Source organism: Pezoporus occidentalis, unplaced genomic scaffold, assembly GCF_034315485.1.
Source record: "Pezoporus occidentalis ecotype Australia unplaced genomic scaffold, CSIRO_AGI_Poc_V1 ctg22, whole genome shotgun sequence".
In the NCBI taxonomy this organism is placed as follows: domain Eukaryota; kingdom Metazoa; phylum Chordata; class Aves; order Psittaciformes; family Psittacidae; genus Pezoporus; species Pezoporus occidentalis.
This window is the reverse complement of record NW_026914072.1, coordinates 2,489,062-2,515,953: the sequence shown is the minus strand read 5'-3', so window position 1 is coordinate 2,515,953 and position 26,892 is coordinate 2,489,062. Positions and strand designations below refer to the sequence as shown.

The 26,892-nt window shown below is 38.5% G+C and overlaps 1 protein-coding gene and 1 long non-coding RNA gene across 13 annotated transcripts in view; one reads left to right on the top strand and one right to left on the bottom strand.

Annotated features, from left to right (window-relative positions):
• The window catches only part of PPP6R3 (protein phosphatase 6 regulatory subunit 3), a 45,397-nt gene extending 24,331 nt beyond the window's left edge, over positions 1-21,066 (top strand). For 3 of the 12 annotated variants that reach the window (XM_062620224.1, XM_062620221.1, XM_062620232.1), the window contains 11 exons: positions 1,005-1,091; positions 4,430-4,527; positions 6,247-6,301; positions 7,057-7,187; positions 8,723-8,841; positions 10,263-10,416; positions 11,677-11,783; positions 12,760-12,910; positions 15,702-15,719; positions 16,027-16,149; positions 19,589-21,066. In XM_062620224.1, the coding sequence (XP_062476208.1) occupies positions 1,005-1,091; positions 4,430-4,527; positions 6,247-6,301; positions 7,057-7,187; positions 8,723-8,841; positions 10,263-10,416; positions 11,677-11,783; positions 12,760-12,910; positions 15,702-15,719; positions 16,027-16,149; positions 19,589-19,640 (1,095 nt within the window). In that variant the 3' untranslated portion in view covers positions 19,641-21,066. Of the gene's footprint in view, positions 1-1,004; positions 1,092-4,429; positions 4,528-6,246; positions 6,302-7,056; positions 7,188-8,722; positions 8,842-9,487; positions 9,612-10,262; positions 10,417-11,676; positions 11,784-12,759; positions 12,911-13,285; positions 13,323-15,566; positions 15,667-15,701; positions 15,720-16,026; positions 16,150-18,690; positions 18,813-19,588 lie in introns of those variants that run through there. The other 9 variants (XR_009965159.1, XM_062620226.1, XM_062620223.1 and 6 more) reach the window with 9 other exon arrangements.
• A 4,837-nt stretch (positions 21,067-25,903) lies between these two features.
• LOC134164468 (uncharacterized) lies at positions 25,904-26,274 on the bottom strand. Its single transcript, XR_009965160.1, has 2 exons — positions 26,200-26,274; positions 25,904-26,031 (listed from the first exon to the last, which is right to left on the bottom strand). It is a non-coding gene; the product is annotated as an uncharacterized LOC134164468 (long non-coding RNA).
• Positions 26,275-26,892: the final 618 nt, after the last annotated feature.

The window sequence follows — 26,892 nt, the reverse complement described above, 5'->3', positions numbered from 1 at the left end:
TCTTGTGAGACCTCACCTGGAGTATTGTGTGCAGGTGTCCTCAACATAAAAAGGACATCCTGCCCCTCTACTCTGCTCAGCCTGGAGAAGAGAAGGCTGCATGGAGGCCTCAAAGCAGCCTTCCAGTATCTGAAGAGGGGCTATAGGGATGCTGGAGACGGACTCTTCATTAGAGACTGTAGTGGCAGGACAAGGGGTAACGGGTTAAAACTTAAAACAGGGGAAGTTTAGGTTGGATATAAGAAGGAAATTCTTTCCTGTTAGGATGGTGAGGCACTGGATTAAGTTGCCCAGGGAGGTTGTGAATGCTCCATTCCTGGCAGTGTTCAAGGACGAGGCCTTGGGTGACACAGTTTAGTGTAAGGTGCCCCTGCCCATGGCAGGAGGGTTGGAACTAGATGATCTTAAGGTCCTTTCCAACCCGAGCGATTCTATGATTCTATAACTATCTCAGTTACCTTGTAATGGACTTTACAGGAAGGTTTTGGGGTTTGTTTTGTTTGGGTGTCTTTTTTGGTTTTTTTTTTTTCCCACTGCTAATTGGCATTCTGGTAGAAGGTTTGACCACTGCAGAGCAGTTTTCGAATTAAGAAAAGGTTCTGCTGCAATGGCCAGCAGGACCAGGGAAATGATCATCTGCTTGTGAGCACTGGGGAGGCCGCAGGTCAAATCCTGTGTTCATTCTGGGTCCCTCACTACAAGAAAGATACTGAGTTGCTGGCGCAGGTCCAAAGAAGGGTGACAGAGCTAGTGAAGGCTCTGAAGCACAAGTCTGATGAGGAACACCTGAGGGAGCTGAGGTGTTTAGTCTGGAGAAGAGAAGGCTCAGGGGGGACCATATCACCCTGTATATTCCAGGGACTTGTTTTATGTGGTGTAGCAGTTTGGAAAACTAAAAATAACTGTTTCTTGTTTTGGTACAAAAATGAAGATTCAGCCAGATAGTACGGATATACTTGAATGGCTGTCATATATTGTGCAAATGACTGAATTCCTTTGTATAGGTTACTACCTGCCACATTCATTCTTCCAGTGATGATGAAATTGACTTTAAAGAAACTGGCTTTTCACAGGATTCTTCTTTGCAGCAGGTGAGTTGAATTCTTTCAACAGCATTAAGTTGCTCTTTGTAAAAATAAATAAGAGTTTGCCTTTTTTTTTAAAAAGGCAGTGGAATTTCTATTTCTGTCACAAGCAAATACAAATCTAGAAGGCTTTACTTTAAACTTAGATTAGCATGCGCACAACTGTGATCAGAGAGGTATGGTTTTTAACATGTCTCTATCTTGGTGTTCCTTCCAGTTGTTAGTCTTGGATCATGCTGTGGATGCCTGTCTCTGCTCACTGTGCCTAAAAACACATTTTACATGCCAGTTGTCTGGCCAAGTTAAACGTGATTTCTATAGTAACTTTAGTTCTTACTAGATATAGAAGTTTGAAATGGTGACTTCTGATTGTGTTTTCTGGCAAGTTTGAATTCCTGTGAAAGCAAATCTGGCTTTCAGTTTGCTTTTGCTATAGGTTGTATGTAGCAGCTTGAGTGTTTTTAACTTTTGGTACCTGGTGAGCATACATAGCCATATCACTGGAACTAAATTTCCAGTGAACTTGATCACTTATTTTTTAATGCAGTATATGCTTTTGTCAACTCATTTATGAGTGTTTCAAGGATAGTTATTTATCATTTGGCACTATGAAAAAGAGAAGAATGCCTAGGGAATTTTCCCATCAGCCAGACTTGTGTCCATCTTGAAGTTTTAATGCTTTCAAGCTGACTAATGGATAACTACACCAGGTTTAATATGATGTTAGAGTATTTTTGCAGTGAGTGATTATGGAGAGCCTGGGTGCCAGTTTGATGAAGAATGACAACATTTCTGTAATAGTGCTGTCCTACTTGTAATATGCATCTCTTCCAACTGTTTCACAGTTGGTGAAAGTGGGAACCACATGGCACATGACTGCCAGTAGATCTTATACCAAACACATTATTAATCAAAATCTTTCAGCGCTCACTAAGACCTGTGTAGTAAATACCTAGTCTAAGACTGGCTTTGGAACTTTATGCATCTTATGGTTTGATAGTTAGTAGATGCTTGTCAAAACGTGAGTTGTGGGTGGTGGCTGAAGTTTTAAGAATCTGATGCATTTTTATCTGATTCAGTGATTTTATTTTTATTTGTGCGTGTAAGGTGCACCTGACTACAAACTTGATAAGTTGGGTGGTATCTGTAGCAGCTCCAGTGAGAAAGTAAAATCCTCAAATCCAGGTAGCTAATCTGGAGAAATGCAGATGAAGTACTCTCTCTTTCAAATTTGTCACCACTTTTTTTAGTCTTCCCCCTCACCCCATCCCGCCCCACTCTGCTTGTGAAATATACTTTCTAAAGTGACCTTCTGAAGAAAGCATGATACTAGCCAAGATAAGTCACTGATGGGAAATGCATTGAAATTACTTAGAGCATTCTCCAGCTGTACAAATTCATTCATGAAGGTGCCTCTGGCTTCAGCTAGGATATGTTATTCTAGACCAGTAGCTACATGAGGAAATAGGAGCTAGATTTTTAAAATTCAATTGGTCCCATTAGGATTTGGATAAGGGGAGAAAATACTGAGGAACTTGTTCATCTTTGATTTATTTTTGTCAAATTTAACTTCTGCCTGTGCAGAATTACATTGGCTATGGCTTTTCCAAATCTAGTTTGATACTGTTGTTTTCTAATGAATACCCTCTGTTCCAGAAAGGAAGGTTTTTTGGTTTTTTTTTTCCTCTCCCTTTTATTCAGAGACACCTTTTCTAAATAACACTTCCAAACCGACACTGTTGAAAATGTTCCGTCACATTGTTCTGGGTTGTAAGGTTTCTTGTGCCAGCGGCATTTAATGTGCTGTCTTGCTGTGGCTCTGGAAATGCCTACTCCAGGAAAGCATTGCTCCTCTGTTCTCCACTAGCTCAATATCACTTCTTGTCTCTTAAGCATACTGAAAAGACATGAGAGGGAGATTTGAGAATGGAATGGTACTGCCTAGGATCCGAGATATGCTAACAGTTCAGAACTGCGTTTCATGTACTTCCTGTATACAATTTTGACATAGTGATAAGCTTTCACATTAGTTTTGTAACTAACTGATGTAATAAAATTCATGTCTTTAATTTTGTTTATCCTGGTGAATGGTGTTGCACCTTTTGTAAAACAGAACAAGTCTGTTTAACTTACATGGGTTTTTTCTTCCCATGGAGGTAATTCTCACTAATGTCTTTCAGTCACATGCACTTTTTAATATCTGTAATACTGAATATACTCTACAGGAAAGGAGAGTTCAAACTAGTGGAAAGCAGAGGAATTATAGGTAAGACAGCTGGTAATTGATTGTCTACCTGTGTAATGCTGATAAGCTGACTATATGAGTATTAAGGCCTGATCAGAACTATCAGATTTTTAAAATTTAGGATCAAAATGGAAAAGAGTTCTTGCTTTGGCCTGGCTTAGCCCTACCACTTACAAAGGCTATTCAGACCTACTTCCAGCCCTGATCATCCTTCTGTAGATCTCCTTATTTGTCCATTTTTCACAGTGCTTTAATCCAGACTTTTGAGCTTTACCACCTTCTTCAGGGGTTTTGGCGATATACTCTGTGCGTTTAGTTCCCTGGGCAAGAAACCAGGACAGTTGGCAATTGTATTTCTTGGGATATCTTAGCACTGGCTGACTTTACCGATGGAAATAACGCTACTAGAAGTCCTTAGAGAATGTGTGATCATTTTCCCAAGGCTGTCGTTAATAAGGGACAAAAACTACTGTTATGGATAGGAGAACATGCCTATGTGTACCTTAATGGGTATATACCCATCAGCTGGCAGGTGACACTGGCATCCTTATTAAATACAAAAAAGCACAGTTGAGTCAGTGACACTGAATTGAGATGTAAAATGTTCAGTAGTTTCCTTCTTCTACATACTGAATAGACGCTGCTGGTGTGTGTGACTGAGACTGATGTAGTGATAACTACATGATAAATATGCAGCTGTGGTGTAGTATCTATATATGATGTAATTTTCTAATCCTTACCATTTATAAATCCATGTTATCTTGAACAAAGATAGCTTTATCTTTTATCTAGTGTATTGTGTTTCACTGGTTTTGAGGTGCATTTGGAAACGCACTGATTAACTGGAGGTCTAGAGATTAACAGGAGGACTAGAGATTTAACTTTCTTTCTGAGAGCTGCTATTACCTTTCAAGGCAGTAGATGTAACTAGGTGTGTAGTCAGTGTTACCAGTTAAAATTCAGAGGTTAAGACAAATCCTTTTCCTGTCCTTTGTTATGATTAGAGAGACTTTTATTTCTTTGGAGCAAAATGGGCAAGTTAGGATTTAGAGTATTGTTAGAATCATTATATCACTGTCGTTGGTCCTGGGGTTGCCAGGCCTTTTCTGATTATCAGATGCAACAAATGACGTCCAATTTTATTGACCAGTTTGGCTTCAACGATGAGAAGTTTGCTGATCAAGATGACATCGGCAAGTGAGTATGATGTTATACTGGCTTTGACTGTAGTCTTGGGAGTTTCCATTCTTACTGTGTTTTTGGCTGTATTTTTGCTGAGGATAAATACAAGCCTTTACTGATGTGGGGCAATTGTCAGTCGGTCCTGTCTTTTTGTATCATCTGTGTGCATTGATAGAAGCCTCCCTGAACAGTTTACAGAGGAAAGCAACAGCTTATCTTCCATTTATAATGTCCTGGGTTTGCCTACATGAAAACACAGCACTTGTGAATAAATAGCTAAAATATAATGTATCTTTTGTAAGGTCTGCCAGTCCAATGGCATTGCATTGTTGGGGACATTTTCACTTTTTCTGTGCCTCAGAAGTGATTTTATTCTTCCCATTCCCCCTCTGCTGAATCTGTGTACCAGAAAAGATAAATAGCTCTACTTTTAAGTTTTCCTGGAAAAGGTGACAGGAACAACACGTCTGTGAGTGTATTTTTCTGTAGGGGAGAGTTAAGGAAGGGCATGTAAATCTTGTTGTTTTCAAGGTCAAGACAGTTGAGACTTATTTCTACAAATAGGGTAAGTGATGAAGAAATGAGAAGAAGTCAGGTAGAAAGAAAAGCAAACCACCACCAAAACAAAAACCAACCCAACCAACAGCCACCCCCCCCTCCCCCCAAAGATCTAAATAAACTGATGCCATAAGGGGAACAGGAAAGAATGGGAGTTCTTCCTGAAAATAGAGTTGATACTGATTCTTGTAAGAATTCATGTCTTGGGATACAAGAACATACAGATAAGGGTAAAAAGCATCACTTCAAGATAGTTTCTAGGAGGGTAAAATACAGTAAAGTGTCTCAGTGCTCTTCTGTGAAACATGCTTAGTAAGCAATGGTTCACTAAAGCTTGCATGTGCCATCTAAGAAGCATTGCTGCCTTTTTATACCACATAATCTTCCGAGATTAAGATATGATGGGAGAGGAAGCAACTGAAGATACTCTTTAAATTTGATAGAAGCAGCTGTGTTTTGACAAGGGTAGGAGTTGGAATTTCTTTAAGATCGTGCCCTTGGTACTTTATAGCCTTGCTTCCCCTAGAAAATTATTTTGCCTAATGCAGGTCTTAGTCAAAGACACTTTTGTAATCACTGCAGTGAAACTGCTTGATAACTTAATACATGAGGATGTGTAAAACCTAGTATTTAGTGTTTGGTTTGGAAAAAAGACTCCAGTGACTGGTTAAAAAAAAATCTTTTTTTTTTTCTTTAGGAAAGAGAAGTTGATATTACATTTCCCACTTTCTCTCTTCCTGTTGAGAAGGTCCTTGTATAGAGCTAGAAGGTACAAGAACTGTAACATAGATCTTTGCAGGGTTTTGAGCTGTATTGTGGTAGAACGTAGTCAGAATAGGCACTCTTGAGATCTACTTTTTTTTCTCAGTGCGTAACAGTATAGTATTTGAGATTTGCGTATATTATTTCAGTTGCATTTGTTTAAGCTTGTTGAATTTTCACAGCTAACTATATAGAGTAGAGACAACATTGTCTTGTATTTTTGTTTAATGTATTTCACACTTGAATGCCCGGCCTCCTCAATGTGGAATTTGACTGTGTTAATTTTAGAAACTACTTTGTCTTTAATCTTACGTTTTTAGATTATTGGAAAATGAGAAACATAAGAGAAATTAAATGTCTTCATGTCATAATGCAACATCTTGTTTTATTGTATACATCTGCTATTTTTTATAGTGTTTCTTTTGATCGGGTCTCAGACATCAACTTTACCCTCAATACGAATGAAAGTGTAAGTATTTGTTCCTGTACTCTCAGAAGAACTACTCTTTTAAACTTCAGTGCAGCCTTCAAGTTTTGGCGGTGGTTGTTATATGTACTCTTTTGTGTAACATTTGGAACATAACTACCCTACCTTGTTCCTGTGTCTTGAGACTTTCTAATTGGAAGACACTGTTTTGATTCTTTGAGATCATTATTCAAGAAAATTGCTTTGAATTTGTATGGCCAGGTTCAAAAACAGGCTTGGATTTGATTTGTGCCTGTTGCACACTTACAGATAGAAGCTATTTCAGTCTTCCCGTGGGATTGCGGTGACAGGAAAGTAAGGACAGAGACTTCCACTCTAGATACTACTTGTCAGTTGAGCTGCGATGAACCCCCCTACGGAAAATAAAGCTGGAGTACTTGGTGGTCTGGTTATCTGAAAAGCATTTCAGTGTCATTCTTGTATGCTGCTCTTAAACATGATGGAAACTCCTAGCTATTCTTTGATAGTCCACTCAGCTTGTTAGTATTTGAGTAAAACAAGCACCACTGAATATTTTCTTGACAAGCTTTAAGTCATTAAGACATTCTGTCTTCCTGCTGCTTTTAGAGAAAAGTTTTGGGCTTGGTTTTGGTTTTTTTTTTTGTTTGTTTTTTTTACCACCCCTACTGGTTTAAGATTCTTTTCAGAAGAGGCATATAGTGTAAAAAGTGTTTACACTTTTTATAAGTAGAATGATTAATCATAAATACGGATTTTTTTACTTTTGACATCTTTAGGGCAATATAGCCTTGTTTGAGGCATGCTGTAAGGAGCGGATACAGCAGTTTGATGATGGTGGCTCTGATGAAGAAGACATTTGGGAAGAAAAACATATTGCATTTACACCAGAGTCTCAGAGGCGTTCCAGGTGAGAAGTGTTTCTCTCATGTAAACACTACAGTGAGACATCAGTACTGAGCAGGTCTTTTGGTTCAAGCTGACTTTTAGCACAGGCTGTCCAGCATAACTAGCTTATTTCCATTCTGTGGAGAAATGAGTAGAATGATTGCACTACTATCAGTCTTCCAGCCGTTATCTGCAAGGTGTGACAACAGCTGCCCTGCCTAGCCAGCACTTCCTGTACTTCAACTTTTGTTAATTTTGTTGGGGTGTTGTTTTTTTACCTACTGCTTTTAGATCTGCTCAGCCATTCCTCCTGCTCAGCAGTCTTCCAGTACCTGAAGGGGGCCTACAAGAAAGCGGGAGAAAGACTTTTTACAAGGGTGTGTAGTGACAGGACAAGGGTGAATGGCTTCAAACCCACAAAGGGGAGATTTAGATTAGATACTAGGAAGAAGCTCTTCCATGTGAGGGTGGTGAGGACCTAGCACAGGTTGTCCAGAGGAGCTGTGGCTGCCCCATCCCTGACAGTGTTCAAAGCTGGTTTGACACGGCTTGAAGCAACCTAGTCTAGTGGAAGGTATCCCTGCTCATGGCAGGGGGCTGGAACTAAATAGGCTTTAAGGTCCCTTGCAACCCAAACCATTGTATGATTCTTGTCTTGGGCAAGACAGTCCAGCTCTGTATCTCCGCAGAGCTTGCAGACAACTCTAAGTACTGGAGTGATTGTGGACAAACCCACATAGGAAGCTGCATTGAGGGGAAAGAGCATCTGGTCCCCAAAACTCTCAGAGCTCTGCAGCCTCCCATAATATCTACTGAACTTTGTTCCACAGTAGTCTTGTTTTTTCTGACCTTCTTATGGCTTTAGTCACAAACCTGATCTCTTCTTCCCTTGCAACCTTTGAAATGGATGTTGCAAATACCTTCTGTACAAAATCAATTGTTTTGTCTGATGGTATTGTGGCTACTTACTGTGATGCGTTTCAGGAACTTCCTTACCTTGTCACATTACCACGCTTTTTGTGTTGTGCTCACCAGGAAAGAGAGGGATGCCCGTAGTGTTTAAAGCATGTATGTAGTTAGAAAGGATGGACTGGAATACAGTTGGGAGATACTTTAAAATAGATATACTAGTTTTATTGTTAGATACTTTGCAGTAAGTCAAGTTATATCTTGTTAGATATAATTTGAACAAAGTTTTGTGTTTTAGTGCTTCAGTTTAGTGTGAAGAAACAAAATAGACCAACAATTTCTGTAAACATATCTGATTCCTTACTTTCCTTTTCTGTTCCCTTTTCCATGTCAGAAATAGAACCAGTCTTTGTCTTAAACGTGGGGGGAAATGAGACAGCCTCTTCACATGATCAAGTGAAAATCCTTTAGTCCTGGGTTTTTTGAGAGGAAAAATGAGAGGAATATTAGCATCTGACAAATTATACCTGTTAATCTATCAGAAATTATAGCTGCTGTAATCTCTTTAGCCTCAAACTCTCCAGTATTTTGTTGTGGCTAGGGTCTGATACTAAATGCAAAATATAAACTATTTCTTTGTATGTTAAGTTCGGGCAGCACTGACAGTGAAGAAAGTACAGATTCTGAAGAAGAGGATGGAACAAAACAGGACTTGTTTGAATCACACACCAATACAGAGGACAAAATGGAAGTAGACTTAAGTGAACGTATGTAGTTTTTTTTCCCATCTGCTTTGGGTTAAAGAAGTGTTAGCAGTCTTATTTTGTAGTAGCTTCCTCATTTACCATTTTTATTCTATCTTAATAAAGTGTTAGTGGTGGACTTGGTAGTTTTGGGTAACGACTGGCAAATGTTGTCAAGTTTTAATTCCTTACATGTCTTGAGTCAAGTTAGTCTCTCTAAAATGCATGTTTCTACTCTTTAAAGGGGGGGGGGGGGGGGGGAAGGAAGAATTGGAAAGGGAAGGATGAAATGTAAGCATTAATACATCTTGAATGCCTGCAAAAACTAATAGGTTAATTGTCAAACCTAAAACCTTGTTATTTTTACTGGAAGCCTTTCAGACCAACTTTTCATCTAAGAATGCTCTCTGAAAGACTTCCTACATAAAGCCAAGTGAATTTGCATTGGTTTGGTTTCATATGTGAATGAAAGATGTGAGTCAGTAGACTCTTATGTGGAAACTTAACTGATGTAACTGGTTTTAAAGTTTCCATGTTAAATTTGCAGAGGACTAAATTGGCATTAGTTAAACTGGCAACACCAGTAGGTAAAAACCCTGTGTTTATCTAGACTGTAAGGAATTGCATTAAAATAGAAGGAAAAGTTAAGGGTTTTCTTTTCTTTTGTCAGATTGGTGTCGTTGGCATCTGTGTGTCAAACAAGTTTTGATCCATGTGGGTCTCCTCCCATATCTGTCTGGGCTGGAATTTCTAATTGCTAGTCAGAGCTTCCTTTACAGCCTGGTTTTTTGTATGTAAGTGTTAACAAAAATGTTTCCCTTGGGTAGGTGAAGTATTTTTGAATTGACCTATCCTAAATTAGATGCTGTTAAGTTACTCCAAAATTTAAAATCCAAATAAGTATTTTAGGTTGTAAAAAGCCTTAAACTTTTCTGAAACTTAGCAGTGGTGTTAGTGCATGAGAAATTATTTTAGAGACTGTCTATGTCTAAGTTGACATGATAATTTTCTGTGTTTAGGAAAATGTGCATAGGAAACCAAAAAAAGGGTTGAAAGCTCTTAAGGTTTTGTTTTTTTTTTTAATTATTGTTAAAGATACCTGTTTTGAAAAATTATAACAAATGTTATTAGGTTAAAGACTGAAGTGGGATTATACTTCTGATCTAATACAGTTTATTAGATTTGTTCTTCAGAGAAGCTATATCAGGTTTTAGCAGAACACTCCAAGTTACTATTTTTAAAATTCTGCTTTATTAGCAGAATTTCCCTTTTGGGGAATCATTCATCTTTAACAGTATAAAGAGGATTCTTCTGCATGTGCTTTAAAGTCTAGTTATGAATTTTGCTGCTCTTTTTGGAATGTACGTTTAGAGAATCAACGAGTTGGGCATATATGCGCTCATGTCCTTTATTTAAATTTCTTCGTAATGAACTTGTTTTTTCAGCACCAAACTGGTCAGCTAACTTTGACGTACCCATGGAGACAGCACATGGTGCCAGTCTGGATTCTGTTGGGTCTGATGTGTGGAGTACTGAAGAACCTATGCCAGCAAAAGAAACTGGTTGGGTTTCCTTTTCCGAGTTTGCATCCTCTTTGAGGTAAGAATGTTAGTGATTCAGGGCAAGCTTGGTTTCCTTGGGGTGTCTATCTCCACCCAAGCCTGTGTTGATAGTGTTCTGGTGGAATACAAGGTGTGTAGTGTCCAAAGGGCCCCCTGTCTGTAGGATGGGCAAATGCTAATATGTCATTGTTTCAGAGGGTTTTTAAAGAATGTTTGGGTCTTTTAATATTGATCTCTGACCAGAATTTGGATTTTTTTTTTCTTTTTTAATTAATTTTTTAGTTTAAACTGAGCCCGGTGAAGGGTTGAATCTTGGATGTAAGGGTCATAAAGTGTCTGTGATGGTTCTGTTTCATGGATAAGACAAATAGGTTTGGGTTTTTGTCAGTATTCGCTTTTATTTTAAATTTGCATGGTTATATAGCTGTGGTACTTAGGTTAGACAGTTCTGCACTGTTTGAGAATTCCTATGGTACACTTTCCATTCTTGGCTTGAACTCCACATAAAACATAACCAAAGTCTGCTGTGTAATACTTAATCATATAGGTGTAGATTTTATGTCGCCAAATACTAGCTGTCAAGAACTGATTCCTTCTCCAATCAGACTCTTCCTATTATCTGGCTCTTAACTGTCTGTTTAGGCATTAAAGAGCTTAGAGATAAATGAATTATTCAACCCACACACACACCCCAGTGTAAACTAGTTTATTGCTTGAGGCAGATACGTTGATGACAGCATTAAGGGTTTAGAAAATAAAGTCTTGGAGCTGCCACATTAGTGACTAGAAAGACATTCTATAAATGGTGGAAAGTGTTTCAAGTGGCCAAATCTTGTCTTTTGCGTTTCTTCAGAATGAAAAACTCATAGCTATGCTACAGAAATCACTTCTGTAGTGGACAGTGAGAGCTGTGTTGGCAGTCTCAGCAGAGAACCGTCTTTCAAGTTGTAAAGAGTGCATTTAGAAAGTCAGTTTCATGTCATGTTGGAAACACTACAAGGAGCCAGGTCTTATTTATCAGGGACATGTCTGTTACTACTTGTAATCAAACTAAATAAAGGGTAAAATAAACCTATCAGCAAACACACACACTCAGTTCAGGTATGGTGGATTTTGCGTTACTAAACTTCTGTTCAGCATGCCTTCCCATGACTCCTGCAAACAAACTTGCTGTCATTCAGTTTCAGTAAAGTTGTAGGCCTCATAGGTTTGATACAGAACTAAAACTACTGTTTTAAGAACACTTAATTCTGCTGTTTAGAAGTGTTTCTAAAGTTTTTTTACTTTGTGTTTGAAGCTCAAAAGATTCCTTAAGAAGTAATTCTCCTGTGGAAATGGAAACAAACACAGACCCAATTGATCCCTTGGGTGCAAATGTAACTGCTCTTGCAACACACCTAGAGAGTAAGTATGCTAAAATGCAAACAGATTAATTTTTAAGACTTATACCCAAAAAGAGCTTGAACTTTAAAATTTGGGTTTTCAGAGACCTCTCATTTGGCTCTGCTTCTGTTCTGACAGGTAATGAAAATGACTTGTCAAAGAATTTCCTGTTTAAAACCAGAGCCAGTGTAACTTGTCAGACATTTAGGGTGATCACGGTTAGTTAGAATACTCCCCTGTTTTAAACAGGGGGCAGTGTTACTTTTACCTCTAAAAAGCCTGCACCTCACGAACAGAAAAGCATTACAAAAGAAGCTGAGTGTTTTCTGTTAAAAAATCCTGACCTATATCAGTGCTTTATTAGCTGAGCTGATGCCTGAGAAGAGTGGTAGGTAGCCTTTAGTCTCCTACTATGTGGCAGTAGGCCAGTAGTCTCTGTGTGTTAAAATTTTCTCTTCCTGCTCATCTCTTTCCAAGTTACCTTCATTATGGATGCAATAATTCTTTCTTCATCTATGAACTGGTTAATTAGCGTGTTTGGCTTTCAGCTTTTTGTATGTATTATACATGTATAACAGACAGAATGAGAAGTGCAGATGAGAAGTCCAGGGAGACTGGACTTCCCAAAGGCTCGTCTGACTTCCCAAAGACTTGAAAACCTCCTGTCACATTTGTACTGTATGGGCTTGTGTAACAAATTTAACTGCACAGAAAAATAATACATCTCTGTAATCCTGCTAAAGCCTTGTTCAGGCAAACCTGTTGCAGTAGCAAAAAAAAAAAATAGGTATGGAACCTGACTTAAGCATCTGTAGGTGTTTAAGCTTTTTCTCTCTGTATACATATATGTGTGTAGTAGGGTTTGCAGAAAGGTGCCTTTCTCTGTAAGGAAGAATTCAAGTGTACAAAACTGCAAAAATTTCGTTCTGGTTGTATTGACTTCTATGCTTCCTCATTAGATAATGAGCCATGGACTAAGTTATTTCTGTGTATCTAGCCCCAGGAAGTGTTGCCATGGAGGCCAGCTCAGATGGAGAGGACGATATAGAAAATGCAGACAAGGTAACTGAAACAGTAATGAACGGCAGCATGAAGGAGACACTGAGCCTTACTGTAGATGCTAAAACTGAAACGGCTGTTTTCAAAAGGTGAGCGTACCTATTTATTGTCTTCCCACCCTTGTCAAATAAGCGCTGTTGATGGAACACTACACATCATCAAAAAAAATCTCATTACAAGTGGTAATTCCTGGGGCATTAACTAGAAACCTTTTTCCAAAGTACTTGTTTTGAAATTTTCCTTTCAGGTAGTTATTATAACATAAGGCTTTCCTTATCAAGCTTTTAGTGGAAGTTTATTAGAGGAAGACTGGCTAACTTTTGACCCTAATGCGCATTATTGTGTTCTTTTTTTTATTTACAGTTACTCTTTTAATGTGCAGTTGATAGCATGTCAAAGCTAAGCTTTTTGAATTTTGCACAGAATTGTTTGATTTGGATTGGAACTCCATCCCTTTCATATAGGAGGATGGAGGACAGAAGATGAAGGCGAGCCAGGCACTGCTCTTGAGTAACTTGTCAGACATTTGGGATGATCAGTGTTGGTGGTATGGATGATGGTGTTAAATCTGTTCTGGACTAGTTAAAGTCGTTTCTTGTTTAAAACAGGAGCCAGTGTTACTTCTAAAAAGCCTACACATCATGAACAGAAAAGCAAACACATCTGTTCTGGATCTGATGGTACATAGAATTCTAGAATAACCAGAAGAACAAACTCCTTAATTTTGGTATCTTCTGATACAAAGTGCTTGATTCAGAAATAGCTGACTTACAATATGGTTATATTCCATATTGTATATATCAACATTTGATCCTTTCAAGGGAATAAAGCACCTTTCCATCTTGCCTACTCAGATTTTATGACTTTAAATCTAATGATCAAGTGCTTTTTATGTAGCATTAAATCTTTATGTAGGGAAACAGAAGCTACTAAGTCTGACCTGCAAAAATAATTATGCCTGTATTAATTTCAGCTGGTGTATTCCTGCCCTTTCCCAGTCTTGACAAATCGGAACATACAACTAGCATTTTGACATGCAACCATCTTCTCATTATTTTAGGATAATTTCCTAGTATCTGTCCCTATTCTAGCTTTAAAGATTGAAAAGAAATTGTGTATCTTGAAACTTTTTTTTTTTTAAAAAAAGTCCATTTCAGTAGAAAAAAATTCCCAGTGTTTGTTCTTTCATTGCTCTTATTTGAAATTCATTTTACTTAGTGTTATTAGATAAGTACTATTTGTTTTGGATGGCTTTCAGTTACTCTCACTTCCATCCTTTTGATCATCAAAGCAATAAATAACACCACCAGTTCACCCACACTTTGAAGTTCTGTGACTTCTGATACTGGTGCAGAAATTAATGTGACGAGTCAGCATGTAGTGCCAGTTCCTGCTTGAGCTGTGGTGTTAGCACATCAATTCTTGTAGTTGAAAGGATACAGAGATTCAAAGGGAGGCAGTATCATAGAATTGCCCAGGTCAGAAGGGATCTCAAAAGATAATCTGCTCCAACCTTTTCTGGAAAAGGGATCCCAGGTGAAATTATCTAGCACTCTGTCCAGTCACATCTTGAAAACATGTAGCAATTTTCACTGGACTCTGGGATCTTGATTTGGTTGGTAAGGGGAGATTAAGGGAATGTAGGAAGCTGAAAGCTGAGGTATTAAATACAGAGGCTGTTCTACTGTGATAGAGGTATGCGGTCTCTTACTGAGTCAATGCTCAAGTGGTTTTTTTCTTCAACTTCCAAATACGCCAAAACAAAAATGGGATAGAAAAGTAGTGTTTCTTTTGGAATAAATTTATAAAATAATGGCAGGATTCTAGATTAAGAGATGAGTAGCAAGAGGAGGTCCTACTCTGGCCTGTGTACCTGGCAAAGTGGATGCTTCCAGACCTAAGTTTTATATAGGTTTCTGCCAATAGAAAACTGATGGTGTTGGAAGTCAATGTTGAGGGGAGGAGAAGCATCATAAGCACACTGGGGTTTGTTTGGTTTGTTTGTTTTTTTTTTGTGCAAAGCTGCAATGTCCAAGAATATGGTTTCTGAATTGACTTAAAAGTGAAGTGAGGAATGTTAATAGAGACTATGCCTTTTTAAAAAGTAAGAATTAGGAGATCATTTCTGATGGTGATGGTGGCAAGTGATTTATTTCAAATAAGTGCAAAGGGCATTAAGGCAAATGAGATGGAGAGCTCAGATGGGGAAAAGTGGATCTTCATGAGAGTTTGCAGTGTAAAGCACTGTTTCTTGCAGGCTCTGCAGATACAAGGAGGCACGAGCTGAAAAAGGATTCATAGAAATTTAAAGGATCAGTTGAAAGGAGGAATGTAAGAATAGGATGAAAAATCAGTAGCCTTAAGATGTTCGTAATTTCTTGCATAAATAGGTTTGTTGCCACAGAAGTATAAGGTTGATGTTTGTTTCTACTTCAGAGATACCTTACAACTATCTCTTGCATGTATATGGTCAAATTTTTGTCATAATGCACTCATGATGGTGTGGCTGAGGCGGGAGTGTATAGGATAGAGGCAGAAAAGCTTTGAATTGGAGGCAAAATGCAAGTGTTTGCTAATTATTTTTGAGGCTACCTAGTTACATGGTAATGCTCTCTGTAGTGTGAGTGTACTGCTTTTTCACGGAATTGTTTGGTTTTGTCTCCCTGGGGATGTTCATTAAATAGTCTGGGCTGCAGTTTTAGTACCTCATAACCTATACATCGTATCTTACTGTGGAATTATTAGGGAGATTAATGAAGATGGTGATGAGTTAATGATTCTGCTGATGTGTTCCATGGACAGACTTTATTAATGCCAGTTTCTGAGGGAATCTTGATTTCTTTTATACTTTCTTCCATTTTTGCGTACTTCTGGCTTCAGAGTGTTGAAATCCTATCGGTATGTATAGTAAAGGACCATGATTGTGATTGTTACCACTTCAGGCATCACACACATTCCTTATTTCTTATTTTTATTTGTAATCACTGTATTTCCTGACCTTTTACCCAGCCAAGTTTTAATGGACATAAACACCGGTGCATTAGTAGGTGTTTGTAAAGTCTAGAGCCATGTGCTTGATCTTCATGTTGCAATCATAACTTCAAATCCATTTGCATGTGAAATACAGATGTGTCTCCCAGTTTTCTCCTGTTGCCTGAAATTTCCCTACAAGTAAACTTAAATAACTTCTTTCTTTATTTCTAAGTGAGGAAGGAAAATTGTCTACCTCGCAGGAAGCTTCTTGTAAATATGTAGTAGAAGAGAATGCAGAGGTTACAGAAGAGGCTTCTTCAGCTCTGCAGCCTACTAACAGCAGTCCAGAACAGAGGTAACTGCATTCAAGGATGCTTTCAATACTATAAATATCAGTTTGCAACTTTTTCTAATAGGATTGATGTAAAGGGATTAATGAATTCCTGTTTGTTATTGGCTTGATATAAACATATGCTTGCATCTGTTTATAAAATTCTCATAATTTATATTTACTGTTGATTCTAAGTCTCTTGAGTTGTCAGAAATGTATTTGCCTTGTACTGTTTGTCTTGCAGGGTGTTGTAAATATCCCTGTTCTGTTTTTGTGATATGTTGTTAAGTTAGAATAGTGAACAGATATGGTTGTGAAAATGGTGATCTAAAAGAAAATATTAGGGGAATAAGATTAACTTTGTCCTGAAAATTTGTGTAAGTTAGGTCTACCTTTTTTTTTTTTTTATTCTGTGTTTTATACCATAGAACAGTTTGGGGATGTCCACTAACTAGTTCAGCTGTATGGAAAGGAAATGATGCCTTAAGCTGTGCTTTCTTGATTGTGAATCAGGTGTTGTTTGTACCCTGGTCTTCATCAGAGGTTAATCTGAATACTTGTAGAGGTGAAGATTTTTCAAAATACATAAATAATTTGTTTCAAATAAAACTTTTCTGAAATACGGAAGCAGCCTGGATTGCTCAGCACGCTTACTGGAGGAAAGAAGGGTTTGTGGTTTGTTGGGTTTGGGTTTGGTTTTGGTGGGTTTTTTTTGGTTAGTTTTTTTTTTTTGCATCTGGCTGCTAGTGCAGTCTTGGAGAACAGTAATTCAGTATGAATTTTGGGGTTGTTTTTTGCTTCCCAACTTAAAACTGGCTTCATTGAAACCAAATGCACATAGGGAAACACATTAATCACCAAATATTCTAAATGCTTAATGCAGATGTCTCATACCTGAGCTACTTTCTAGGGTTTAGTCAGAGCAGGATTCATTTTTATTGTAAAAGCCTGAAACAATCAAGAGCTTAAAGTAGGTGAGAAGACTTTGACCATTGAAGGCAGTAATCAATGAAGACCTTGCTCTGGAATTTAGGTATTCCTAAATTCTTTAAAAGATATATCTAATATCTAGGCAAGAGTTCACTGGTTTCCTAGCACTACCAACTGCTTATTGAACATCGGGCACAATCCCATAGGCTTGCTTTTTGGTGGTAAGACAAAGGGGGGTATGCTGCCTTTTCCTGCTTGAGATGTAGTTCAAGGGTGCCCAGAGGAACTGTGCTGTCTCAAACAAAACCCTGTGTAGGAAAATCTAAGTGTATATTTACCAAACTCTTGAATAATCTGTAGGGTCTGCTTCTCTTCCTGCAGGGCGGGGCTTGAGGGGTCAGAGCTGGGTATGCTGCCTTCTTTTTGAGGAGGTGAGGATGCTCTGAATAGGAGCATGTTCTGAAGGGAGAGAGGATTCTACTTAATTAGAAGCAATTATAGAAGTAACTTTTGCCCATGAATGGGTATGTTTCTGAAAATGAGAATTCAGAATATACATACACATTTTCTAAATGTGTATTTAATGAGATGTTTTTTAAAATCTATTAAAGTCAAGAAATACAACAGCTTTTAAACTATTAGAAAAATGCAGTATTTCTCTCACAAATCCTGTGACAGTAATAATTTTGAAGACTTTATGGGCACTGTGCCTGGATTTCTAGTGAGGGTAAAATTGAAATGTTTTCGTAAGCGAAGATACTGAGTACAGCTCTACATACAACACAGAAGAGCTACATGTTCTGGTTATACTGTGTGCAAACTAAGAAAGATGCAAGCATGTTTGACAAATTTAGGTTCTGGATTTTAGGCTTGTTTATGGGCTAGTATGTCTTACCTCAGTGGTACTGGCTGTTATGCTAAAACTCTGCTACCTTCTCCTGTAAGACGGAACTTCCCGCTCTGCATAAATCCCATGAATTTAATCAAGAAGTGGATTCTAATAAGAAAAAAACCCAAAACAACCATATATTCTTGGTTAAAGTGGGAAACCCCTAAACTGTCTCTCACAGCCTCTTTGTTATCTGGAGGTACTGTTTTTATCAAGACAGTGGTTTTAATGCTGGTAAGCGTCAAGTTGTAGGGAAGAAGCCATTGGGTACCAGCCGATTGCCTTCTGAGTGAAGATGCTTGTGTGAACCAACAGGGGTCTCTCGGAGCCAGCAGTTGGCTGCGTTGCTCTGGAGTCGCATGGAATCTCGATGGATTCCTGCCCTCGAGTCCCACTGGCTGCAGTGGATTTCAGGGCTTTCTCTAAAGGTGGCTGTCACAGCAGAAACACATATAAGCGCAGTATAAATACCAAGATAACTATAATTGTGCTTTTGGGGCTCCATGCTTATATGACTAGTGGGAGGAGTCACCTAGGTAGGTCTTTGGCTGGTGGCCAGCAATCTGTGCAAGGAGAAGGACTGTCATGAACTTCTTCCCAGTTAACAAGTGACTTACTGCTGTGTGGACCATCAGACTTCCTGTCCATGCAGCAATTACTTCTTACCTTCCTGGTTTCCCTAAAAAGTGTTTACTTTTGTCTTAGTTCTGTCATTTGTCTAATGTGTACATATTTTTCTTAAAAAGTGCTTTTAGAGCTTAGCAGCCAAAGACTTAGCTAGGGGACTCCTGCTGGTCATGTGCATGTAGAGCACGGACCCACGAGTGGCTTCTCTGTGATGTACACCATCAGAGAACAGGAGTTACAGGTAACTTTTCTCATATGTAGTTCCAAATGGGTTTATATTTTATAAGGGACTCTTCGGATGTATTCAGCAGACTGTACTGAATGGAAGTTGAAATTTTTTGCCTTTCTTGCTTACAATTAGTATTTTCATGCACTACTGATTTAATCTTTGTGTTAGTCTGGAGCAATTGAGCCCATGTTTGACTTATCTAGAAATGTATATCCTGTTGTTGTTTTCACTTCTGCAGGTTTGCTCCTTATTTTCCTCAATACTTCTGAACTTTTCTTGCTAATGGACTGACATTCAAAGTACTTGTGAAATAGCAGTTTGTAGATTAGATTAGGAACTAAAGCAGGATTTTGGGTTTTCTGAAGACGCTGTTGTTTTTCCTGTTGTCTTAGCTGCTTATGTTGAAATGCAACCTTAAATACTCCTGGTATTACATTTTACTTTGGAATAAGATTTGGAGAACTATCATAAATGTGCTTTTTATCAGTGCCTCTCTTGGGGAGGTATCACATGTCTGGAGATCACTTAGTAGCTCAGTTCATAAAGACCAAACACTCTGCAGAGGTGTGCTTAGTTAATTAAAGTGCTATGCTTAATTAGGCAATGGGGACTTCAGAAAATAAATGGGATGAGAGGAAGCCTAAGCTAATAATAAGATAATGCTCCAGCTCAAGGGTCATGCTACACATGATCTGGGGTGCTTGTTTTGTGGGGAGAATTTTTTGCACCTACCCAAATTTGTTTTGAGTCTTTCTTTTGTATACTTACATTTTTTTTTGGCCTCTTAGGACTGATCAGCACACCCATTTAGGAGAGGCATCTGTTAATGGCCCTGTATGATGTGTGATGTCTGCTACCTTGGCTGAAGAAAATGAACTGATATCCAGGTGTTTGAGTGTTTCTTTGAGGATTTCATCTAGACCCTGTTGAAGCCAGTCACTGCTGCACTAATTTCGCAAGGGATCAGGACCAGCAACATTTATATTCTAGATTTTAAGACATTGTACAGAAATTCATAAGTGTAAAAATATTGCACATTGAGAAATACCAATAATTTTTGCGTATGTTTATATTGTATTGTTCTAAATAACGGGTGGCCTGTGAAATAAGATCCTGCTACCCACGTAATGATGACAGTAGTGTTACTATAGTTAAAATGGCTGTAAGAATAGTTTTATAAAAAAAGTGAATACACAAATCTAATGTATTTGAGACATTACTATTTGATGATTAGTGTGACCAAAGTATTTAGCAGTTTTCATACATTTTTCACCTTGTAAAAAGAAAAGAAAAAAATTAATTCATGTTTCTTCTGAAACTGAAATGCCCTATAAATGTTATTTTGGTTGGTCTAGCTTACAAAAGTGATTTACATAAGAATTTTTTGGTGTTCAACATTTTACAAGAGGTTTTTTAATCGGTAATTGTTTTCTGTATTGTTCAGAACAGATCAAAAATGTAAGTCTATTGGTAGAGATTTTAAGTATTTATTGCTACAACTTAGTTGACAAATTGATGTTACTGTAAAGCCATATGTTCTGTTAAGTCTTGTTTGCTTGAAACAATACCTTACAGGTGAAACACTAGAATATTTGAAATGCACATGGCTTGTTGTGTTTGTGATTCACCTGCCTTTTAACCCATTCACCAAGATTTAGTTTAATACCAAGCATTATCCAATGGAACATTTCAGAACAATCTGCGTATTTAAAACGCTATAAACCTTTTAGACAAGTCAAATAAATGAAATGCCTGTGCTGCTAATGCAATTACAGTACATGCATTTTGAAAGTATATAGTGTTTTTAATACAAATTTTGGCAGCAGAGCATGTTAATTGTTACTTTCACTGTACTGATCTGTGTGAGGCTTTCATTTGTATGTTCTAAACCAGTTTTTTCTCAGCTGGTTTGTGTATATATATATAGTGATTATGGAAACTAATTCTGTGTAATTTATAATTTTCTATGTCAGTATAAAATTCCAACAGCCTTCTCAAACAAACAGAAGCAATATAGTGTGTATTGCCACCTTGTCTGGTGAAAGGGTTAAAGTACTTCACCTCCTGCACTTTTAGATGCAAATCATTTTTTTTTTTTGTTTCTGTAATAGTTATATTCATTTATTTTTTACATCATTTGTTTTCCTGACCAGTATTTAAAGCCAAAAGGATACTCTAAACAATGGCCAATGATTTATTTTAGAAGGCATCCCAAGCAACGTGCCTAAACATTACATTGCATACAGAAATAATAAACAAACAAAACCTACATATGTATAATGGCATTGCCCTTATTGCTTCCTCTTGCATTTTCTACATTAAATTTCAGTGCCACTCATCATTGCAAATTGTTGCAAACTTAGAAGTTGTTTGAAATTTGAAGGGGGGAAAAACCCACAATATCACAGGTGGAACTGGTAACTCTGGTTGTCCTTTTCTTTGTTCTTCATAGGTGATGAAATCTAATTGGTTTCTAAGTTGCTTTTTTACTTCAGTTCAGAATTGCTTCCAGATCAGCTTGACCAAAAATATTTTATGTATTAGCTTTAAGGTTGGCAGCTGTCCTCTTACCACTTTCTGATCTGTTATTGAGCAAGCAGGTTTGGAAACAAAACCATTCATTTCACCATATGAATTGCAATCCAATTAGAAATTCCAAATACAGGAAAGCAGTGTGTTGGCCTACAGAAGTGACTCTTGTAAGGAGCAAAACTTTTGTCCTTTCCAGTGGAGCTATTTGTCCCTTGCAAACAAGTTGAATTATCTAGCTACATAGCCCTTAAAAGTGATGGAGATACTAGGAGCAAATGACTTGAAACTCTTTCACCCTGTTGTCTGCATTTCAGCACAGTCCTCTAGTATGTTGTCCTTCCTTCTGCTAATGAATGGTCACATCCATCCGCTATCCAGTTAATAATCTCAGAACTGAATAATAAAAATAATCAAAATTGAAAAGGGAGAGATTTTTGTCCCAGTTGCCTCCATTCCTGATAGGTAATACCAGTTGAGTGGAGGTGTGAGTAGTCGTGGTGAGTGGAATTCACCTTTCAGTGTATTTTGCCTTCTAATTAAAGGGTGCAATAGAGGTAAACTGGGTTGGCTTACCTAATGCTAATTCCTGTACTATTCAAAGGTTATTCATGTACTATTGCAATTATTGTTGGTTTTAACAGCTTGTGAGGGGGGCAGAATTTAAGCCTGGGATGTGACCTAGATTCGATGTAGTGTGAGTTTGTTCTGAGGAGATGTAGGATGTCTTTTACCTGCTAACTTTATTATTACTTGTATGGGAATCCTGAACTTGAAGAGAAAGCTTTGGAGGTGTGTTTTGAAGGTTTTATGGTAGATGAGGGGGGGTGTACACACCCTTTGCTATCTTTTAATAACACTTTATGCTGCTCAGGTAGGCTTACAAAGGTTTGAACATAGCTGGAGAGTTCTTCTGAATGGCTGTGCTACCCAACCTGTTTAATCAAATTTTACTTGCATGTAATGGAATTTGCGTCATCTTTATCAAAAGGTATTTTAATGCATTTGTGAGATGGACTAAAGTCCAATACCTTTGTACAGGTTTGACTTCCTAGCGTTGCACATTTCACAGTGCTCTTTGAAGTGCATAGAGGCTCAGTCACTTGAAACTGAGGAAGATGGAATAAATGCATAAAAGCATAAAAATGTCAGTTGATGAGGGCAGTGGATTTATCTCTCAGCACTCTTCTGGTAAAATTCTTCTACTCAAGCAAGAGTTCATTGCAAGAGGCTCATTGCCTCTTCAGACCCATGTCTCTGTTACCTGGCAGAGTTCATGATTCATGCCCTATTAACCAGTTAAACTTCTTCAAGTGTAAGTGTTGTACTTGATTTTATAGCAAGATTATTCTACTTAACTAAAATTGTAAACCATCTTCTTGACTAACATTAATTAATCAAGCATTCCCCCTGTTCACTGAGTTCACAGGTAGTCACTGAGAAGACAACAGGATAGTTCAAAGAATCTCATTCATAGAATCAACTAGGTTGGAAATCAACTTCAAGATAATCAAGTCTAACCATTACCCTGGAGCTGCCAAGACCACCTCTAAATTTTATCACTGAGGGCCTCAACTGCACGTTTTTTTAACACTTCCAGAGATGGTGATTCCACCACTTCCCTGGGCAGCCTGTTCCAACGCCTGATCACCCTTTTGGAAAAGAAATTCCTAATACCCAATCTAAACCTCCCCTGGCACAGCTTGAGGCTGTTACCTCTTGTCTTATCACCTGTTACTTGGGAGAAGAGACCAACCTCCACCTTGCTATAACCTCCTTTCTGGTAGTTGTAGAGTGATAAGGTCCCCCTGAGCTTTTTCTTCACCAGACTAAGCACCCTCAGTTCCCTCAGCTGTTCCTCACCAGACTTGTGCCTCAGACCCTTCATCAGTTCTGTGGACCTTCTCTTGACCCATTCAAGCACCTCAATGTCTTTCTTGTAGTGAGGGTCCCAGAACTGAACAGAGGACTTGAGGTGGAGTCTCACCAGTGCCAAGTACAGGGGGATGGTCTTGTCCGTAATCCTGAGAGCCACAGTATTGCTGATACAGGCCAGGATGCTGTTTTCCTGCTTGGCTGCCTGGGCACAAGCTGGCTTCTGTTCACCTCCGTCAATCTGCACCTCCAGGTGCTTTTCAATGAGCAGCTTTCCATCCACTCTGCCCCAAGCCTGGAGCGTTGCATGGGTTGTTGTGGCCAAAGTGCAGGACCCGGCACTGCGCCTTGTTGAACGTCATACAGTTGGCCACAGCCCATGGATCCAGCTTGTCCAGATCCCTCTGCAGAGCCTTCCTATCCTCCAGCAGATCAATACTCCCACCCAACTTGGTTTTGTCTGCAAATCTACTAAGGGTGTACTCGACCCCATCATCCAGATCATCAGGAAAGATGTGGACTGTCTTCTGCTGGTATTTGTATCAGACAGCGGCACAAGATTGCTAAGATAAACCTACTGAGTGTCTGCTGAAACTCAAGTGACCTTGTTTTTGCCAGACTTCTCCAGAATACTTTTCCTGCTTTATCTTTCCAGAAAGACTTGTTAGTGCTGTACTTGTTAAAGAGAGTGGTTGTTCTGTAGTCACTGCTAAGCTGTTGTTCTGGCACGTGCTTTTTATTTAGAAGGGTTTTGCTTTTGATCAGTATGCACAGCAGGGGGACTGTGCATATTCATCAGCCAACATTCAAATGAGAAAATGTAGTAACTAAGAATTACGAGATGTTCACGGGATTTGGGGGTCCTATTCTTTCTGCAGGGTCTCTTCGGAATTAAGTAGCTTAAAAAGGTAAAAGGGCTGAGGAAGTGTGTAGCTCTTCTCGATACTGTCTATTTTGAAGTACTCTGAAAACAAGTAATTGAACTCAGAAGTGGTGGTGACTTCATGATATTTAAATTGTTTTAAGTGTGTAATTTATGTGATCCATACATAATTCATATTGATTGCTATGTCCAAGCACTTAAGACAGTTTTTAACTAAGCTGTATAATGTAGGTGGTCACTTGTATGTGCACACATCAATAGGTAGGGTATATTCTCTTCTTAACATGTGTAACTGCAGTGTGTGTGGTGCGTTTCCTGAATTCCCTGAACTATAGAATATTAGGAAGAAGCAAGAGGTAGTTGTGCCTATGGTATAGCCCATTCTGGAGTGCTTCAGTAAGTATAAAATATTTTGAAGGTCCCATAACTACATGTGTAGACACTCTCAGTGGTCTCTAGCCAGCCTGAGTGTAACATGATGGGAGAAGGAACTGGTGTCTCTGCTTTCTGAGACCAACTTCACCTTCTGTTAAAGAATATTTCTCTGTTTCCATCGTAGTCCAACTACTTGAGCCTTTTTGCTGATGTGTTTCTAACTTCCCAGAAACTGAGGCAAGAATTTGTAATTATTGAATCAACACTATTGGCTTCCACTGGAAGTGATGGAATGGCAGTGGTTCATCTGTAAGCTTGTACTGATGCTGTTAATCTATTAACTGCTGTGCTTCTGCATGCTGCATTAAATTCTTCTCAATTCAGTGGTGAAACCTAGTTGCTTCAGCAACTGCCATCAGTGCTGTCCTCAAGAACATTTTTGAATTTGGTGTTGCACAGATGTAAAACATCCTGACATCCTGTATGAGAAAGGAAGGTCTCTGATGTGGTGGAACAGGCCTCCAGTTGTTCTAAGGAGTGGTCTAATGAATTCTGAAAATAGTCCAGGTGAAGTACACTCATCCGGGTGGTTCTCTAGGAACTTCCCAGCCTCTGCCGGAAGAACAAACTGCCCTTGACTTTGTGCTAAGTCCAGAGACCAGTGGCTGGCTTACAGGTAGCACATTGCATATGGGACCTCCTGCCCCTGCCTTTGAGATGGCTCAGCTCTGGAGGAAGCTTTCTCCATGTGGTAATGCATGCTTAGTGCAAGTCTCCAATTACAGTGTAGAACAGAGTATATCAGAACTAGGCTTTCATCATAAAACTAGGTGCAGGTTAATGGTTATGTTAGGCTTGAATTTGCATATGAGGATGCTTGGTGCTCTTTCACCTGTCCTCCAACATTATTTTCTGTTAGATGAGAAAGTATGAACTATGTTCTGAATGACAAACAGTTCCTTCAGTGAACAGGGTAGCTGCTACTTCCAAATGTAGTCTTGTGCTATGTGTCTGGAGAGGAATAAGGAAAGTGGTGTTGGAGTAGCATGGCATATTCATGCAGACATTAGATCTGTCAGTTACACTAAAACATTTATATTAGGAGCAAGAAATCCTTCATGGTAACAAATGTTCAAAGTCTGCCACCAAAAGGTTATAGGTAGGCAACAGAGTCAAATGAGAAGATCATGTGTATTGCATATGTCAAGGTACTGGCTTGAAAGAAGGCAGATAAATTATGAAGTTAAGCTCTGAGGGAGGGTGAAGGAGATTCGGAGATCTTGATCTCAAGAAAGCTTTTGTTTCTTTTTGGTCATTGCCACACTTTAAATGAGCTCGAAAAAGAAGGTTGAATCTTTCTAGCTGGCTGAGTAAAATAATGGGCAAACGATGTAAACAAGAGCCTCAGGATGGACATGTGTCCCTGGGAGAACTTTCTTCAGATAATTCATGGCCATGATGCTTGTCTCAGGTTAATTATGAGGGAAAAAGATGAAGTTGTGAGATGCGCTAGAAGAAAGAAGCAGAATGCCCAGTAATTGAATCCTCTGAATAAGTTGTTCTTGCTTACTTATACTGATGGCATGGGCTGAGTATTATGTACTGAAATCTGACCCTTCGGAACGTGAAGATTTGAGAAATTGAAACGATTTTATGATATTGTGGGAAACTGAACAGCAGTTACATAGGTAGCAGTGTACTGCTTTTCTTTCTCAGGCGGGTCAGTTTGCCCCTTACTGCTCTATATATGGGCTGAGTATTATGTACTGAAATCTGACCCTTTGGAATGTGAAGATGGAGAAATAGAAATGACTGCTGCTGCTAGACAAAAAAATACAGGGTTGTATAGTTTTCTAGTTACATCAGTAGTCTTGAGACGTACTCTTCTCTCTAGACTTGCTATGAGGACTGCAGATTTAGTCTTGCGTATCACAAATGATACAACTGATAATATGGCATTTTTTAAAGGGCAATTAATTAATTTTTAAGATTATTTTGAGACTGTCGTAACACCCAGCTATATGTATCATCAAGGTATTCCACAGGCGTATATGACTATAGGACTTAATATGGTCTCTGGACTTTTGATTAGCTCCAGCTTTGTCCCAAGCTAATATGTCTCTGCTTGAATACTGCTACCTTTGACAATCTTCACTGTATGTTCTCATGACAAGAAAGCTTTTTCGACCTCAGAGTGGAAAGCTTAATGGGGCAAGAATTACTGTTTTGTAAGCACAGAAGGACCTTGATGTGCTACAAATCTCTAAGAATGTTTTAGAAATTCAAATATAAACATAAACTTTTCTATTAACTACAGCTTTTCTGTTGAGGAGAAACAAAGTAATGATATTTACTACTAAGCTGACATACATTTAAGTTTTTAGTTTACTGAATATATATGTAAGGATTGCTCACTGCTTTGCTGCTGCC